The sequence below is a fragment of the Neopsephotus bourkii genome, unplaced genomic scaffold (assembly GCF_033783945.1).
Source record: "Neopsephotus bourkii isolate Nb327-2 ecotype Australia unplaced genomic scaffold, CSIRO-AGI_Nbou_v1 NB_1287, whole genome shotgun sequence".
NCBI classification, from domain to species: domain Eukaryota; kingdom Metazoa; phylum Chordata; class Aves; order Psittaciformes; family Psittacidae; genus Neopsephotus; species Neopsephotus bourkii.
In genome coordinates, this window is record NW_026901771.1 from 3,849,768 (window position 1) to 3,868,675 (window position 18,908).

General features: G+C 47.8%; 1 protein-coding gene across 2 annotated transcripts; it reads right to left on the reverse strand.

Annotated features, from left to right (window-relative positions):
• Positions 1-5,345: 5,345 nt before the first annotated feature.
• On the reverse strand, positions 5,346-18,242 carry LOC133218772 (T-cell surface glycoprotein CD4-like). 2 transcript variants are annotated; one of them, XM_061365522.1, is made up of 10 exons: positions 17,404-18,242; positions 11,515-11,646; positions 9,674-9,829; positions 9,445-9,588; positions 8,927-9,202; positions 8,130-8,492; positions 7,779-8,015; positions 7,576-7,694; positions 7,297-7,364; positions 5,346-5,737 (listed from the first exon to the last, which is right to left on the reverse strand). In XM_061365522.1, exons 2-10 carry the CDS (start codon positions 11,573-11,575, stop codon positions 5,722-5,724), a joined length of 1,440 nt encoding a protein of 479 aa, XP_061221506.1. In that variant the 5' UTR covers positions 11,576-11,646; positions 17,404-18,242; the 3' UTR covers positions 5,346-5,721. The 2 variants fall into 2 exon arrangements, with proteins under 2 accessions (XP_061221506.1, XP_061221505.1); XM_061365521.1 differs by lacking the exon at positions 17,404-18,242 and having other exon boundaries at positions 11,515-11,772.
• Positions 18,243-18,908: the final 666 nt, after the last annotated feature.

Here is an 18,908-nt window from a genome sequence, read left to right on the forward strand (position 1 = left end):
CAATGCCTGCCTTTGCCATCTGAGACTTGGGCAGTGTGGCTGGAGCACCTGGTAGAGCCCAAGGCAAAATAAGTGGTTGAGTACCTCATCTTCTCTATGTCCCATGCAAGCAGGTCTCCCACTTTCTTCCAGAGAGCCCCCATTTTCCTAGTCTTCCTTTTATCGCTTACATACCTACAGAAGCTTTCCTTGTTGCCCTTGATGTCCCTGGCCAGATTTCATTCTATCATGGCTTTACCTGATCCCTGACTGCTTGGACAGTTTCTCTGTGTTCCTCCCAGACTACTTGCCCTTGCTTCCACCCTCTGTAGGCTTCCTTTTTGTGTTGGACTTTGTCCAGGAGCAAATCTTTCATCCACACAGGCCTTCTGGTGTTTTTGCCTGACTTATTCTATGTTGGGATGTTTCAGTCCTGAGCTTGGAGGAGGTGATTCTTGGATATTGACCAGCATTCTTGGATCCCTCTTCCCTGCAGGGCTTTATCCCATGGTACTCTACTGAGCAGAACTCTGAAGAGATCAAAGTCTGCTCTCCTGAAGCCCAGGGTAACAAGTTTCTGCACCCTTCTCATTGCCCTAAGGTTCCCAAACTCCACCACTTTATGATCACTGCAGCCAAGGCTTCCCTTGAGCTTCACATTCCCCACCAGCCCACCCTTGTTGGTGAGACCAAGGTACACCATAGCACCTCTCCTCATTGGCTCCTCTATCACTTGGAGAAGGAGCCTGCTGGATTGCTTAGGCCCTGCTCTGTTGTCCCTCAGGCAGGGTGGTTGAGGTTCCCCATGAGGAATGGGGCTCATGAAAGTGAGGCTGCTCCTATATGTCTGTATAGGGCCTCATCCACTCAGACTTCCTGGTTGGATGACCCTGTCCCTGCCTTCCCTTAAATCCTGACCCATAAACTTCTGTTCACTTCCTCTTCCATCCCCAGGCAGAACTCCACACAGTCCAGCTTGTCACTGACACAGGTGGTGGCACCCTCTCCTCATCTTCCCTGCCTGTCCTTCCTGAAGAGCCTGGAGCCTTGCATTCCAACACTTCAGTCAGAGAAGCCATCCCACCATGTCTCTGTGAGGCCAGTAAGATCCCAGCCCTGCAGGATGCACACGTCTCATGTTTATTCCTCATGCTACGTTTGAATAGGGGCATTTCAGCTGGGTCCCTGCCGAAGCTGGCTTACTGGATGGAGTGGCTGGAATTCCTTTGTGCTGATGTTCAGGTGCTCTCCTGCTGACCTCTGCAAGCTCTGGACATCTCTTACTGGCAATGGCATCAGACTGGTAGGGGCAGGATTGATTGAGGTTCCCCTGCCCCAGCAACTTTAGTTCAAAGCCCCTTTCACCAGCATGGCAGGCCTATGACTGAAGATGCTTTTTCCTTTCTGGACAGATGGATCCCATTAGCCCCCATCAGACCCAGGCTTCTCAAAGCAAGTCCCATGGTCTAAGTAGCTAAGTAACCATTGTTGAATGGCCAGATTCGACTGGCCCTTTCAAACCCCTTCCCAGTGGCCAGAAGGACTGATGATACTGGATATTATCTGTAATCTGATATCTGAATCTGCTCTGTAATACTGAACAGGAGGAGAGCCAAAGACTTCTTCAAGGGGGATGCTGGGGAAAGATGCTGAGACACATGAAGCAAAGGCAGCCCACCGTGGTTTGGTGGTGTTGCTTGGATGTGATTGCACTAAGGAGCCCTGGGGTCCCTCCTGGGGCTTGGGAATACTCTCAGAAAGGACCCTGTCTACAGCTGAGCACTCAGAAGTGTCTGATACTCCTATTCACCTTAACCTCTGAGAAGAGGGAATGGAAGCTACTCTCTCTGCAGCTGCATTAGGCCAATGAGCCACTCAAATGGACAATGAAAGCTGTTCTTCTTCTCCCCACTGAGATAAAAGGAGATGAGAAGAGGCTGAAGTGCACAGCTTCCTGCCTTCTAGACCTCAAACACAGAGGGTCATTTGGCTCTGAAGGCTGAGGGATGCGAGTGCTTCACTGCAGAGCCCGCGGGGAGCATGAGTCACATGGGCTGCCTCAGCAGATCCAGGCTGACAGCATCCACCGCATCACTTTGCACTCAAAGGGCAGAAATAAACCGGGAAGCAGGAGGGGCCTGGGAGGTGGGGCTATAGCCGGGGTTATTTCAGCCCATGTGTTTCTAGTTCAGCAGAACTGGACATCTTCAGCTGTGTCCAAGCTCCTTCCTCTGCTGGAGCAAGCAGGTCTGTGGGTCCTGATGGGGGACCGTGCATTAGAGGTGTGTCCAAAGGATGGAAGCACGTGCTTTTTGTCTTCTGCATCCAGGAACATGGGGGAACGGCAGTACCAGAAAGTACCCAGCACTTCCTTAGGAAAAAACAGCACTTTCCATTTTTTTCCCTAAATTTGCTTTCCGTGATGTTTCCACGTGGCTGCACAGAGCTCTTGCTGCGGTTGTCATTTCATAAGTAATGGCAGGTAAGCCTTTCTGAGCCCTGCATCAGCTTGGGACTACCCTGAGGCTCCTGTCTGTCCTTGTGTTTGCTGCTTTGCAGACTCGTGTATCACTGTAGTTTGCATCATGCAGAGGCTTATTTCATTGCATGGTGTAGATACACCCCTGTCACACCTAGCAAAGGTGTGACAATGCCCCCTGAGAAGGAGGATCAGGATACGTGCAACACAGCCTATAAAGCCCTGGGATGCCACAAGGAAGGGACCACACAAAAGTGGTCTGATAGGGACACGTGGCTTTTCATCTCTGTCTTCAGTACCTCACAGGAGCGCTGTTGCCACAGTATTACCTGCTGCCCAGGTGGTGAAGACAGTATATTGTGTCAGATAGGGAGTGTGTTGTTGTATTACCTGTGCAGGATGTCACTAGAGTCCACTCTAGCTGGGACTCACAAGGTACCTCTACATTGACACTTAATGTTTTGTGCAAGCCTGTTCTTATCTGGTCTGTACCTCCACTTCCCTATTGCCTTGAGGCCCACACTGAACCTTTCAGTATTGCGCTCAGAAGGAACACAAAACCCATGTAGGACTTGCTCTGTGGGTGACTTTTCTCTCAGTCAGGGCAGTCACTGCATCTAGGGAACAAAGAAGGTCATCATGGGAAAAGATACAGACAGGAGAGCTTCCAAAAAAAAGAGATTTATGAGATAGGAGCATAATGTGGCTTGTGCTTGCAGGTGGGTTTCAAGTAGAGTAGGGCAGGGTCATGACTGTTGCAATCAGGAGACCTACTGAGGAAATGTGCAGCGTTGAGGAAGGTTTATCATTTTTGTTACACCCATCCAGGTGGGAGAACTGGAAGCTGTGCATCTGTGCACATGGCTGTACACTTACAGGCATCCCAGTGGTACCATCATACCCACTGTAATGCCAGCTAGGCTACCTAGAAATGGATGGAGGGACCTTCTGCATTTATGTGAATGGGGTTTGCTTGTGGGGACTCAGCATGTTTCTTCCAGCCCTTGGAAAACAGCAGGGCTGGGGTAGCTGAGCTAAGGGTTGTACATCCACGTGGTAACACTCATCACCCTGTAAGAGGCCACCCTGTGATGGAGGCCAGGCAGGGCCTATTATCTTAGGGTATTTTTATGAGGATGATCCTCTGACTGACAAAGTCAAGGCTTGTGTTCTTAAGTACAGATCTGGTTGGTCCAGCTGCCAGAGCCTCAGATGAGCGTCTGAACTGCTGGATGATGGCTGCAGTGCCAGAGGAGCTTTGTGATGGATGCTCACCCACTGTGCTGCTTTGTCCACCCAGGGATCAGGCGGTACAGTATAATCCCTCTGCTATGGACATTGGTATGAATGGAAAGTGGAGCAGATTTGGGTACTTGAGCAGTTATTTAAGGGGAAAGGTATGTACTGCAGGAGCAGGGGTTAGTTTTGGTTGTGGGGTCTATGTCAAACGCTTTATAATGATCGCTACATTGACCACCACTGACACGCACTCATTTTCCCTCATACAGCTCCCCAAATGGACCTCTCCTTAACCCTAGATGATGCTTTGCTTAGTAGATTGATGGGCCTCAACTGGCTCCCAAAGTACATTGGCAGTTCAGGGACAGGACAGGAGCAGGAGTAGAGACCAAGCCTTTTCCAAAATTAATGTAGTTTTGCATGCACAAGCACAAGCTATGGGAAGGAGAACAGCATTAGCACAAGTCTCCATCCCTCCTGTTTGCGTGAGGATGGCGGTGGAGGAGCAGGCATGACACTGGTGGTGGCCCACACCTGCTGCCACAGCTGCTTGGGGCCACATCCCCACTGAGGGGCAGAGACGGGGTTGTGGGGGGCAGGATTTCCCCCCGCTCACAGATGTCATCTCTGCCGTTGTTGGCACCTGTGTTCTCTGTCAGTAACGGCGTGATGCTCCAGTATCACAGTATCACAGTATGCTAGAGATTGGAAGGGACCTCAAAAGATCATCTAGTCCAATCCCCCTGCCGGAGCAGGAACACCTAGATAAGGTTACACAGGAACGTGTGCAGGCGGGTCTTGAATGTCTCCAAAGAAGGAGTACCTCCAGCATGGGAGTACTCTGCCATGAGGAGCCCTTCCCACAGCTCTTCTGTGCCTCTGCACAACAAGCCCAAGGCAGATGGACAGATCTGGACTGCAGGCAATGACACCTATAGGAGCTCGAGGCTCTTCTGACCCACGGCTGGCAGACAGTAGAATAACTTCTGCAAACATAGGGCTTCTGTGTATGTATTTCAACAGTATTTTTTTCTTCCAGGACATTCTGGCATCTCTGCAACACCCTTGTATTGCCATCCTAAGTTCACTGGGCTTCTCACTCCCACTTCCCATCTCCTTGAGCCAACAGAGAATCATTTCGTTGAGAACCATGTTCAATGGCTTTCTCAGAAGCATCTGTTCCTTGTGCTCTGGAGGTTTGCTCGGTCCAAGGCTGGTTTGTTCTCCTAGACAATGACTTGGTCACCCCATTCCAAACTTACCTTCTCGATCAACATTCACAACTACTTCAGGTGTTTCCAGAAGCTATCGGTAGCCTGAACTGCCCTCCCAACAAAATTGTTCCTCAGTTATGCCACTGCTGCTGGTGTTTGCACCCGTGTATTGGCTTGTTGTGGGAGAGGTGAAGACTACAGCCTGAGGAGGGGTTTGGGGGATTCTATAGGGCTCAGACTGCCCAGGAAAGGCCAATGAGGATGGACAGATTTCACAGAGAGCAGAGGGCTGGTGCATTAAGGAAGGCTTGTGGCACCCAGGGAGGTGGGAGATGGTGAGAATCAGGATTACACATCCTAGCAGGAAAGGGGGAAATGTGAATTTGGATAGAAAAAAGTGCCTCAGAAAGAAATCTTGCAAAAAACCCCCAAACGAACCCAACCCCAAAGTAATTTATTGTAGCTCAGGCAGATAAAAGAATTGCATAAAATTGGTTCCACAAGGTCAAATTAAGTGCATGCGCAAAATACAACTCTGTGTGTGTGTATATATATATAGATAGATAGATACTATTCAATGTCTCTCATTATAGAACTGGTGACCAGTTACAACCCTTAAGGGTTTCTTATCTTGTCTCTCAGCTTCTAGCCAGACCACATTCCTCCATGGCATTAGACTGGGAAAATGATGAAGAAATAAAGAATGACATCCAAACAGGAGAAAGATGTATTAACAGAGCACTATGCGCTGCCCGGTGTTTAGGTACAAGCAGAGACTTCATCAGTCCTTCTGACCCCAGTGCTGCAATATCACTTATTGAGCCAGCTGCAAGAGAAAAACACTGTGTGAGTATCAGTACAGCACAGGGGAAAGCAGTACTGGATTCACCTGAATACCTTGCAACCAGCCCCACACTTGTTTGTGTAGGGTAGAGAATGACTCCCTGCATCTGTAGCTAGGAATTCAAAGGGTTACTTGTGCATCCACATGGTTTAGATTTAGGTTTCAGTTACACTGAGTTGCTTACTTGGCAAAGAGAGTTAAAGAACAACTGTATCAGCACTTGTATTGCACAGATTTATCTAGTTTTTGATATAGCTCTATGGGGTTTGTCCTCTCCTTTTGAGGAGCGTTTTTGAACAACTCTCTGCATATGCATCCCAGCTGGGAAGCAGTATTTACCAATAAACATTCTCACTGAAATCTCAGTGACAGTATGAAAAATAGGTCAAACTGTCACAGTTTGCCACTGTCACCAGTGAAAATTAAGCAGAAGTCCAGTTCTGTATCTATACATTCCCTGAACTTGCTCTTGAAATCATTTATACTGTCCTTAGCTCTCCACTTCCAGTGGCAGAATAGCTGTGAGTGTTTCTCCACAGCTGCTTCTGCATCCGGATACCATGTAAGCTTAATGACCTGGGAAAGGGCAGCTTCCCTTCCAAGGAATCCTTGCTCCCATGAAAAAGGCCAGGATCTGATAAGTGTGTTTTGTATCACCCAAGGCCTTTGGGAGAGGGCCTGGTTCACTGTGTTCTGTGGTTTTATCTTCTCTTCCTGCGCTCCCAGAAGGTTATTGGCCATTTTCAGATTGCAGTCCAGCACTCTGCTAGCACAGCTGAGATTACATAGAGTCATAGACTGGCTTGGTTTGGAAAGGACCTTAAGATCATCTAGTTCCAACCCCCTGCCATGGGCAGGGACATCTCCCACTAGACCAAGGCACATAACCTGGAACTCAATACTAAGCAAATCCCATCTCTGAATGCAGAGCTTGGGTTGCAGCCTACACAAGTCAAGCACAGCCCTTCACTCACAGAGTAACCCATACAACCTAGTGTGCTATACTCGAGACTTAATATTCACCTTAGTATCTCTTGTATTCTGACTCTTAGCATTTAAGCAGGCTAAAAGTATTCACATCCTGTTCAGATTAAGTTGAATTTAATATTCCATTTATCATCAATAGATGCTTCACTACTATATTTGTATACCTGATTTGATTTTAAAGTTTGGGTTTCATCTGTAAGCTTGGTTATGTGCCTTCCACCTCCACAGGTATATCCAGGTCCCAAATCCACTGTGGAACCTACTGAAGAACTCAGGAGCTCCAGCTTGTCTTTGGCTAACATCTCTCAAACATCAAGGTAATTCAGGTGAAACCTCTCTGCTCAAAAGGTTCTCAGCACAGTGCTACCATGGGTTTGGGGCAGAACATTCATTAAGCATAGCTCATGGCTTCATGTAAGAGCTGAAAATGCTGATGTGCAGCAGTACTGCAGCACCAAGCAGGCTCAAGCTCCTTTTCTTCCTGCTCTACCATCCAGCCCCCCCTGTCTTGAAACCAGTCTTTGCCCATTCTGGCTGCTCTCATTGCCACTTACCGTTGACACTGACACGTCTTGTTTTCCAGCAAGTATTGTCTTGCTTGTGCCATCCTTTTTCTGTGTTGCTGCCAGGAGAGAAGGGATAAATAACAATTGGATGTTTTTATGCTTCAAATGCTTTCCTCTGAAGTGGCAGTGAAGTACTGGCTGACGTCTGCAGATTGTCTAACAGTTTGCTCTAAGGATTGACCCTTTACCTGTTCTGCCCCACACCCACACAGAAAACCAGAGTCCTCCTATGGTTTGATCACCTTTCACAAGGACCAGGGCACTCACCCTTCTCCGCTGCCATCTTATGCTACTGATGATGCACAGGCACACAAGGCCAAGTGTTAAGACACTGCCTCCAATACTTGCTCCAATTGCCACATGGCTTTTCCAAGCAGGAGTTTCCTCTGGGGAAGGAAAAAAGTATTCAGAAACAAACAGAATTTGAAGCTTTTTGGGTGGAGGCAGGGACATGATGCTGATGTCCGTACCCACGGGGTAATGAAGGCTGATCTTCCTGTCATTGTCTTCTATGAGGTGACAGTTCCACAGCCCTGCAGCACTGACTTTCACCTTTACTTCGTGCTGCTTGGACTTGTTGATGTCCATCTGTGTCCCGTTCACACGTTCCCAGAGCAGGTGGGTGTTGGATAGGAGTGGACCAGAGACTTGGCAGGTCAGGGTCATCTCAGCTCCTCTGGGGAGCGGCCCTGCATGGCTTGCTGAGACTGTAAAGGAAAGAAGAGAACACATGAGTGAGAGAATAGGGAGATGGGTCCCCCCCCCATGCTTTTGTGGCTTCCAGGTTTCTGCAGATCTTGATACACTTCTCTTTCTCTCACCTTTCATCACCACCAGGTCTATCCTGCTCTGCACATATCTTCCCTTGTATGCCAGCTCGCACTTGTACTGCCCAGAGTGGTTGAAATGGACTTTGGGGAGTTTCACTTTTATGGTACCTTCAGGTTTGCTTTCAGGTATCTCAAACCAAAAGTGACTGCTTTTTGGGGTCTCATGCTGCTCTCCTCGTGCTGTGACGCTGAAATCAAGTAGCTCATGGGTGGTTGCACTTTCCTGTTGTTTCCAATTCAGTTGTCCTGTGAAATCTTCTTTCCATTTTATCTGCTGGAAGTTCAGGAGCCATGACAAGATGACAGTGCTGTCAACAGTTGCATACTTTCTTTCCAAATTTGGATTCTGAAAACCTGAATTCAGAAAAGGCAAGGAATACAGAGGCAAGGAAAGCAAAAGCTACACTTCCCTGTGGCTACCCTTGGGCTGGAGAGAGACATGCTGTGCTCAGTTGAAGGAGTTGAAGAAAAGCCATGAGTTACCCTAAGAAGGTTAAACAGTAGTGTCTGAGAACAGGTTTAAAGAACCAAAGCTCCCAAGCTCACCAGAGCTGACAAAAACATATCCGAAGGGGAGGAGGATCCTCTCCTTACCAAGCTGGGAGAGGAAAATGGAAGCAATTGTGGAAGAGGGTTCAGGGAGCAAAGCAATCCTCAAGCTGCAGTGATGGAAATTGACCCTGGAGCACCATTGCTTGGGATGCTGGAAAGTAAAAGCTCAGCTCATGAGCTGGAGAGAGCACTGGTTCCAGAGCATGCATGTGAGTTGCGTTTTTGTTATCACATACCTAATACCTTCACATCAAAGGGGATGTTTTGATTAATCACTGGAGAGTCTGAATGGATGTGACACATCCAGGTCCCGCTGTCCGTAGCCTTCAGCTGCTTTAACTTCAGTATGTACTTTTGACGGGTCGTGTTTTCTGAGGGTGTTGATCTGACTGTGTTCTTGTTACTGTCAGACACCGTGATGGTGAGATCCGGTAGAGAATGGGATGAACTTTGCATTAAAGTCAGCTCAGGGATTTCATTCACCAGGAAGCATCCGTCTGAAGAAACCGTCACTGTAAAAACAAAAGGTGCAGTCAGTAAGTCTACCCCTTTTCCTGTGAGAAAGAGACAAGTGTCACAGCAAAGTCTCAGATGGAGGCTTTGTGCTCTGGAGATGGAGGAGAAATGAACTCTGATAGCCCAGGCCAGAAGAAATGGCAGCTGGATAAAGAAACCCAACAGAGATGTCTCTCTGAACTCTATGGTCCGTTTCCCTCCTCACCTTCCCATGGATGAAAGCCCTTTAATCACTCACATTGAAAGACATGCAGTGAGATACTGACTACGTGAGAGTTATATTCACAGGTGTAGGTGCCAGCATCAGTGAGCCTTAAGTCCAACACCTTCAGGTGCTTACTCCTGCGGTCAATTTCCGATCGATTGGTCATGGGAGCTTTGCCTTTTGAGGAAATAAGCTTGGTTAGGAGGGAAGAGGTTTCTCAGGGATGTCCTGGGGAGATGGGGTGATGACTTGGAAGCCTTACCTTTCAAATAGTTATCTCCATATTGCCTTATAAGAAGATTATTGTACTTCCAGGTCACCTCTGTTTTATGAGGTATGCCTCCACAGTTCAGGGTCACTGTCTGTCCTGCCACTCCAATCTGTAGTTCACTTTGCTGAGCCATAATGTGGATCAGACCTGAAAGTCAATGTGCACCAAAAAACCACATACGCTCACTTTCCAAAGGGTGGCTCAGTGAATATTTCCCATCTCTCCAAAAAGAAGCAGATGTTTCTTCTCCCTTTGCTAGATACTGGGAAGATTATCCTCAGTTTCTAGATTTTTCACTCCTTTGCCCCATCCATCCATCCATCCATCCATCCATCCATCCATCCATCCATCCATCCCTTTTCTTTCCTCCCCATCACTTTGGGCTCTTTACTTGGCTAATGGTTATTCTGTTGCACATACATTCAGAAAGAGTGAAAATACCAGTGACTGTGGTGGATTCACCATCATTCCCAATTTTGAGATATTGACAGTTTTAATGAGACAACCTTTTTTCCACTGGAAAAGGTGTAGTTGTCCTATTGATAGCAAAGGCAGGGCAGCATATGCCAGGCTTTCTTCACTCCCCAGTCAAGGCCTCAGGCAGTACTGGCAAATTTTCTCATCCCTTTCTCCAGTTTTTGCACAGAGCCCAGGAAAATGACAGGATTAAGAAAGAAAAAGGGAAAGCTGGCCTAATATCAGGTTCCTCTTCTTGGAATGAGGGCTATGTGACAGTAAAAGGACTAGGAAGTATAATGTTGAAGAAATATTAGTGATCGTTTCTTGGAAGAACCACTTCCTTTCCTTCCCTGCAAAGAAGACTCCTGCAGGAGGCTGTAAGGAGGAGATGGAGTTGCCAGAGGTATGACTGGAACTGCTGGGAAGCCCTCATTGCTGCCTAGCCTGCAGATCACCAGGTGACCCTTGTGCTAGAGAGCCACAGAAGTGCATAGTAAAAGGTTTCTATGAGTTTAATGGAGGGGTTTCTACAAGTTATGTGTTTCTCCAAGAACATACGTAAACCACAGCATTGCCCATACAGGCTTTTGATAATCAAACGTTGGACCACTGTGAAATTAAAAATGTTATTCATGGGAGTTGGGATCTTTTGCTTTGTTTTTGGTTCTAGGGTGCATAAAAGATTCCCAATCTTTCCTCTGCAACCAGAGGAATCAAAGCTGATTATCTGAGAAGTGCAGGCTTGGGCTTCTTTCCTTTCTTGGAAAATGAGCACTAAAAAGCCCACTTAAATTTAATAACATCGGCAGTCAAACTAAGCAAGCTGGTAGCATCACATTTGTAAGTGCAAATGTGTAATGAGAAATACACCTTTTGCCTGGACAGCTGGAGGTGGTGTGAAGGGTGGTAATTTCCACTCTGTGCTCCGTGTGCACCCTGGCTTCCATAGAAACCCTTCTCTTGCATCTCTACAGGGCAGCTCCCTAAACCTAGTGATGCTCCAGACACCCTGGTTTTGGCTGGCAGATTCAGAAGGCAGGCTGGGAGCAACCTAAGTCCCAAAGTTTGAGTTGTCCATGGTGCCTCTGAAATAAAAGGACATGGATGTAGGGACCGTCTGCTTCTAGAGGTCCCTCTGGCCTAATCTCCACTGCACGGCCCCACAGAGAGCCGCTGGGCAGTGCAGGGATGAGCCAGACAAGGTAAGAAGGCAGCTGTCACAGCTCCATCGTTGGAACGAGCCTGCTCTAAACCATGTGAGGTAAGTTACATGGCATATCAGGAGGAGTATAAAAGCACCCCGCAGGTTGTGAGGCTTGTGGAAAGGCTGTAAGAAGTGTGTGGGGGGAGCTGTTGCTGAGCTGAGGACTTACCCAGATGCAGAACCAAGAAGACGGCAAGCGTGCTGCTCACCACCGTGCTGCAGGATACCATCACTGGGGGAATGCTGCTCACTGCTGCAGACTGCACGGCTGGAAATGCTGTCGCTGCTAAAGGATGCTATCCTGGAAGACCCAAATGCTCTGTTAATAATGGTTGATTTGCAGACCTCAGTGCATAGGATCCATGTTCCCTGTCAGCACGCACCCATCCTTCAGTGCAACAAAATGGAAACACATTGGTAAAATCGTCAGGGCCCTGTGTTTCAGCAAAGGATCCAGCTGCAGTGTTCCCTCTAGAGTCTGACATTAAACATAGCATTTTCCTCATCCCTAGGTTTCTGGCACTCACTGGACTGCAGGTGTTTATACTGCCAAGAATTCTGTGGGGTTTTTTACTTCTCTATGGTGGGTTTTTGCAGTGATTAAGGCTAAACACATACAGAGCTACTTTAGCAAATGCACAGCCAGCAGGCTGAGGGAAGTAAATATTTTTCTCTATTTGGCACACCTGAGGTCTACTCTAGGATACAGGATCCCATTTTGGGCCCCCAGTACAGGATGGATGCCAACAAACTGAACTGAGTCCAACGGAGGGCTAGTGGGATGGTAAAGGGGTTGGACCTCCTTACCTGATGTACAGGGAGAGATGGGAAGGTAGGTTTGGTAGGGAGAAGAGAGCCAAGGTGGGATCTTAGTTCAGTCTCCCATTATCTAAAGGATATTACATAGAAGAAGGAGCCAGATGTGCACAGGAGAGGAACAGGAGCTACGGGTTGCAGCAAGGAAAGAGACATAAAGAAAAACTTCTGCCTGCTGAAGATGGTTCAGTATTGGAGTTCAATATTGGCCAAGAGATGCCACCAAGAATGTAAACCCCACGGGTTGAGATAAGAACAGTCCAATAACTAAAGTATAATATAACATTACTATTACCAATAATGATAAGGGAAATAACAAGGAGAGAGAATATAAAACTGAAAGGGCGAGGGAAAACAACAATAAATACAAGTGATGCACAACTCAATTGCTCACCACCCACCGAGAGATACCCAGCCCGACCCAAGCAGCGATCTGGGCGTTCTGGGTGTCTCCCCCCAGTTTCTATACTGGGCATGACGTGCTGTGGTGTGCAATACCCCTTTGGCTAGTTTGGGTCAGGTGTCCTGTCTGCTTCCTCCTGGCTTCCTGTGCCCCTCCTCACTGGCAGAGCATGAGACTGAAAAGTCCTGGATAGGGATAAGTGCTACTGAGCAACAACTAAAACCTCGGTGTGCTATCGGCGTTGTTCTCAGACTGAAGACAGAACACAACACTGCTCCAGCTACTGGGAAGGAGAAAAGTAACTGGTACAGCTGAAACTAGGACAGTGATTTTGTGATTCTATGACTAAGGCTGTTATTAATATTTTTCTTTAGTTTCTTCTTTTTTTTTGGTCTATTTATTTCTTACCTTAAATACCTCAATAACCACCAAGTCTGATGTTGTTGGAAAGACTTGTTTGAGTTCTTAGGACTATGCAACAAAAAGGCTGGGGAGAAGGGAGGAATGAGGTCTGGAAGAAGCTGCCTTGATGGTAACAAACCCTGAAGTGGGATCTGGGAGCTAACATCAAATTAGGTGAAGTATCTGACTGTAACACAAACCAAGTGCTGGTGTCAGCTTCAGCTGGGTGGGCTGACAAAGTGAAAGGCTGCTGGTGCAAGGAGGCTACTGATCTCTTCATCCCTAAACCAAGATATATCACAAAAAGGAAGCCAAGCAGATTAACTGGCTTGGGAGCAAGCAGAAACAGAACATCTCACTTCTCCAAAGCAAGCACTCCCCATGCCAAGAGCATGATAGACTGAATACTGGAGTTGTGACAAAAAGAAATGCAAGAATAATTTTATGCAATATTTATATGTGTGATATTAAGTAGAATATATTCTGTTAGAGGATAATTTAACAGTGAAATTAATTTAGATGATCAGAGCGCATGAAACTACCAAGGAGTAGAGAAAAGCATCGTCAGTACATTTATATGGAGATCAGGCCAGCATGACTGACAATCTGACAGCTAGACAGACATACACACATGCACATATGGAAACTGCAGGTGCAAGAGCAACGCAGCAGCCATGTGCACCATTAGAAGAGAAACAGATGGCAAAGGCATAGTCAGAGAAGATCTGTGGCTCACCTCGCAGAGCAAAAAAACCTATCCAGCCCCAGCTAGAGCTGTTTTGTGCAGAAATAGTAAACCAAAGAGGCCAGTGCATATGACTGGAAATCACCTCTAGGAGGATGCAGTAGCAGTGATCAAGCAGCCTGCTGGGTTATGCTACAGGATAAAGGACAGCAACAAGGCATCTGCATGTATCTAACTCTGCAGAAACACCTATAACCAAGAACTGGCATAGGGCCCTGAGTAAGAGCCATTCCTGAGATGACAGAAGAAACCTTGTTCCCGCTGTGAACAGTCCCATCACCCATCCCAGTAGAACCAGCAGCAAAGGTCAGACCCTGCTCTAAAGTAATACCTGCACATTAACAGAGTCAGTGCTGGGTTTGAAATACTTCAAAGTCATTCAACTTTATATAAAACCTGAAGGTAATGGAGCAGATAAAAGTCACTGAAATCGCTGAGTCACACCCCATCATTTTGTTTTGGTGGGAATGTCTGTTTTTCTGTCATCTGATGGCTTCAGTTTGTTCTTCACCTGCTTATTGAGCAAAACCACACAACCAGAGCACCGTGGGACCCATGACCTGCTGACCTTGCTCAGCTTGCTAGGAGCAGATTGATTTATCTTTGTTTTTCTGTTTCTTCTCATGGTTTCACATGTTCTGCATTCCTGCTTCATTCACACTAATCTTTGTACTTCTGTGGCAGATACCTGCAATAGGATGTCTACCACCTACATGATACGTATCAGTGGGGAAAATAGGTTGCCTTTAGTTAGCATTTCTTTCATACACATTCTCTCTCTCCCTGTTTGTCTCTACTCCTCATGCATGCCACTTCCTATTTTCCCATGTCTTTCCCTCTGTATTATCCACATCCCTCCAGGCCAGATCACAGGTGACGTTACTCTGCAGTTTACAGGTCTTGGGGAGCAAGGCTCTGCCATGTTAACTGAGCATTAGTGGATGCCTGGAGCAGACCTGCAGCCTCCTTACAGGCACCCCGGCTGTATCTGATGCTAGTACTCATAAACTAAGTGGTGTCAGGGAATGTCCCCAGGCACTGGAACACACTCATCAGTCCTGTTAAATTGCTAAAACGTTTCCTGACACATTTTTGGCCCAGGACAAGTCTCGCTCTCCCCAGCAACTCTTGGGATGCATTTAGGTGATGGCATGGGCCCGGGGCCACTCCCATTAAGCGGCTGGCCTGTAGCCAGTTCATTTTGGAGGTTAAGTGAGTTTAATAGCCCAGACCATCTCATGCCAGTTGGCATCTGTGCCAGAAACAGCCCAGGCGTACTTACTTTATTAGCACGTCTATCAGCGGATGAGCAGGGCTCCCTCCCGAGTGAACACTGATTTTCATTTCATTTTAACTTCCCCCTCCTATTAGACTGGTTTAATTTCCTTCTTGACTTCTTTTAATGATCCCTGCCTCCCTGATGGACAGGAAGAGGACAGCGAGCAGTCTTGCTCCAGGGAGTGATGCTTGCAGGACCAGCTCTGGCACAGGGAGCAGCCCCTCACTCCCTCCAGCACCAAGCCCCAGGTGGCTGATGGCTGCAGGGAGCTCTCCCAGCATGACACAGGAGGAAACCGAAAGAGCATACACCAAAAACCCCAGCAACCGCTCCTGGTGCAGAGTCGGCCTCTCCTTCCCTCAGTGTGCTCCGGTGCCTCTTTCATGCCCTGCGGTTTGCTTGTTTTCGCCTCTAGCCCTTGCTTGTGGCTGGGTTTTTGATCTGGCAGCAGCTCACTCGATCTGCCGTGGCCTCCAGCCTCCCATCCCCACAAGAGCTCCACACCTCGGGCTCTGATGCTGCTCTGCATTTCCCCTTCCAGGGCCTGATGCTGCCTCCAGCCCCTGTGCATCAGTTGTATTTGGGGCTTGGGGTTACAGGGACCACCTCGCTTTCTCTCAGTTTGAACATCTAAAGCAAAGCTGATCTGGCTTTTTATTCACTAGCGGTTTCTTATTAATGTTATTAACATTATTATTAACTTACAATGTCTTATTAATGTCTTACTCACTCATTAACATTAAAGTATGTGAGCAGCAGGCAGGGTAAGAGGCCAAATGCCACAAAAATAGCCAGCAGAGGGCAAACAGAGAAGGTCATTTCCCCCTCTTATTAGCCCCATTTCTTTCCTCCTGACCCTCCTATTTTTGACTGCATGAACCATCTTTCATCCCACAGTTCACAACTGCAGCACAGGGATGGCTTCCTAAAGCCACTGGAGGCTGTGATTAGCAAAGGCACTGAGATGCCCTCCAAAGGCAGGTTCTCCATTGCCTTCCCAAGCCATGTGTGTGCTTGGGTTGACGTTCAGGTACCATTAACTCAATTGCAAAAATAGAAACAGCAGGATCTTACCATGCAGTTTGGTTGAGGGCCTGTAGGGACAGGACAAGGGGAATGGCTTTAACCTGCTAGAGGGGAGATTGAGATGAGCTCTTATGCAGAACCTCTTCCCTGTGGGGGTGCTGAGGCGCTGACACAGGGTGCCCAGAGAAGCTGTGGCTGCCCCATCCCTGGCAGTGTTCAAGGCCAGGTTGGACACAGGGGCTTGGAGTAACCTGCTCTAGTGAAAGGTGCCCCTGCCTGTGCCAGGGGTTGGAACTGGATGAGCTTTAAGGTCCCTTCCAACCCAAACCATTCCATGATTCCATGATTCTATGATGTGCAGCCCAGAGAGGAGAAGGGTCTATACACACACTGATAAGGTCAGCAGAGCAAAATGATGTATTTCTGCTCATCCAGAGTAAAAATGCATCCCTCCTTAATTCTTTCCTGGTTAATACAGGGTCCCTGCATGAGGCTTTGGCAGACTGGGTGGGCACCATCCCTGGGCGCCCAAGAACCGCAAGCAGACACAGGATAGATGCCCAGTTTAGCTGCGGGAAGCCCTGCAGGCAGCTTTGGCAGCCATGTTAGTGAAGCATGGGGGAGGATAAAGGAAAAGGCTGCAGATGGAGTTGATGTGCACCACTGTTGAGTTTATAGCAGAGTACATGAAGTAGTAACCTGAGCTCATGCACCATGTATAATAACACCTGAGGCGGTTGATGAAGGCTGAGTACAAGACGCCACCTGAAAGCTGACAAATTCAACCAGAAATGAAACTCCCATTTTCAGGGGTGCAGCAGTGCATGGAAGGGGAAGGCAAAGTTCCTTTGCTTGTAGCCTTAAACTGAAATGATCCTTCCTTCTCCAAGAAAACCTGTACACCCAGCCCTGAGCTAGTGGGTCAGGCTGCATCGGCAGCCAGCATCAGGCAAGGAGCCAGTCAGCCTGCATTAGCCAAGCAGACCCCTCCGGTCTCATCACATACAGATGTCACGTACAGATGTCCCTGCTTAGCTGGAGACCAGCACCTTCTGATTTTTCAGGCTTTCTTTAGTATAAAGTTCCCCTTCCTGGAAGACACACGAAGAAGGTAATAGCAAGTGGCAGCTGGTGGAGGAATGCTCCCCAGTGCATTTCTAGCCCTTGGGGATATACAGTCACCAGTGACAGGCCCTCATACTGGATATTTTCCCCTATATGTGGTTTAAAAAGATCTGATAGATCTTTAATTGGGGCAAAATGCATCCTTCCGTGCTGAAACAGCAACTCATGTGGAATAGAAAGTTCATAACATTAAACAAAATGAAAACAGATTTAACAGATTGGCCTCTTTTCTCAAAGAAAGCAAGAAAGCAAGTTACCTTACCTCTTCTCCTCCCTTTCTGCTTCTGTGTCTGTGTCTCCTTGTGTTTTTCACCTGCTGCAACTGATCTCACCCAGCTACAGTTGAAACAAAAGAAGAATGAAGTCGATGTTCAGAAAGAAGCTCAACAGCCGTCAGCCTTGATGTCTCCTCTCCAGCTGGAGCATCAGAGAAGTCTTGCTGCTGGTCCGGGTTCTGCTCGCATCCACCAGCTCCTCTAGGTAGAGGGTGACTTTCCAGATGCACACGATTTCAACTCTGGGTGTGAACAGAAATGGAGACCTTAATGAAAGCATGGGAAGAATGAGTGAGTGAAACAGAGAGAGCCTATTGGCCTGTATGGCAAGTGATGGGAGGCTGTGACGGGGCTGAAACTTAAAAGCGAATGGTTGGTTCTGCTCTACTGACAAAGAAAGCTCACAAATTAATGTGTTAGCTGAGCAGATCCGGACCCAGGCTGTGCCTCTGGTCCTTTGTAAGAGCAAGCCAACCTCCATTTCGTAGCCTGTCTCTTGCATCGCCACTAAGAGGAGGCACTTCTGAGAAGTGGGCCATGGACCTGACACCTGGGGTAGCACAGGGATAGTAACAGAGGAAGAGGGGATCCCTGATTGATATGTTAGGGGCACCTGTCTGTGGAGTATGGCTGAGATTTGGGGTGTGATGAGAGAAGATGCTCTTTATATCAGTGGTGGGTTGACTTTGGATGGCCACCAGCTGCCCACCCAGCTGTTCTCTCACTCCCCCTCCTCAGCAAGGCAGGGGGAGAAGATAAGATGATACATGGCTCAATGTAAAACCAGATGATGCTCACCGGTTACCATCACTTGCAGACCAGACTCTGCTTGGGGAAAGATTAATTTGTGGCCAATTAAAAGCAAAGTAGGATTGTGATAAATAAATCAATCAATAGCAAAAAACCAACCCCCTCTTTTCTTCCCACTTGACTCTTCTGCCCCTCCTTCTTTCCCCACAGTGTCACAGAGGAAGAGGTAGTGGCACTTGTGGTCAGTTCATAACACTTGGCCTCTGCAGCTCCTTCCTGCTCATGCTGTTCCCCTGCACCACGGTGGAGTCCTTCCTGTAGTGTTTCAGTGCGGGTCCTTCCCATGGGCTACAGTTCTTCATGTTCATGTCAACATAAGAAAGACATTTTTTACAGTGAGGACAATCATTCACCAGAACAACCTCTCAAAGGACATGGTTGAGCCCCCATCAATGGAGGCTTTCAAAATGGGATGGGACAGGGTGGTAGATAATCTCATCAAGGGCCCCCTTCCCATGGAAGGCTGGACCAGGTGACCTTTCAAGGTCCTGTCCAGCCTGGGCTGTTCTATGATTTGATGATTCTATAACTGCTCTAGTGTGGGTCCTTTGCATGGGGCACTGTCCTTCAGGAACAGACTGCTCCAAAGTGGACTTCCATTGGCTGCAGGGGACAAGCTGCATCTGCATGGTCCCCATGGGCTGCAGGAGAATTTCCTCTCAGGTGCCTGGATGGAGCACCT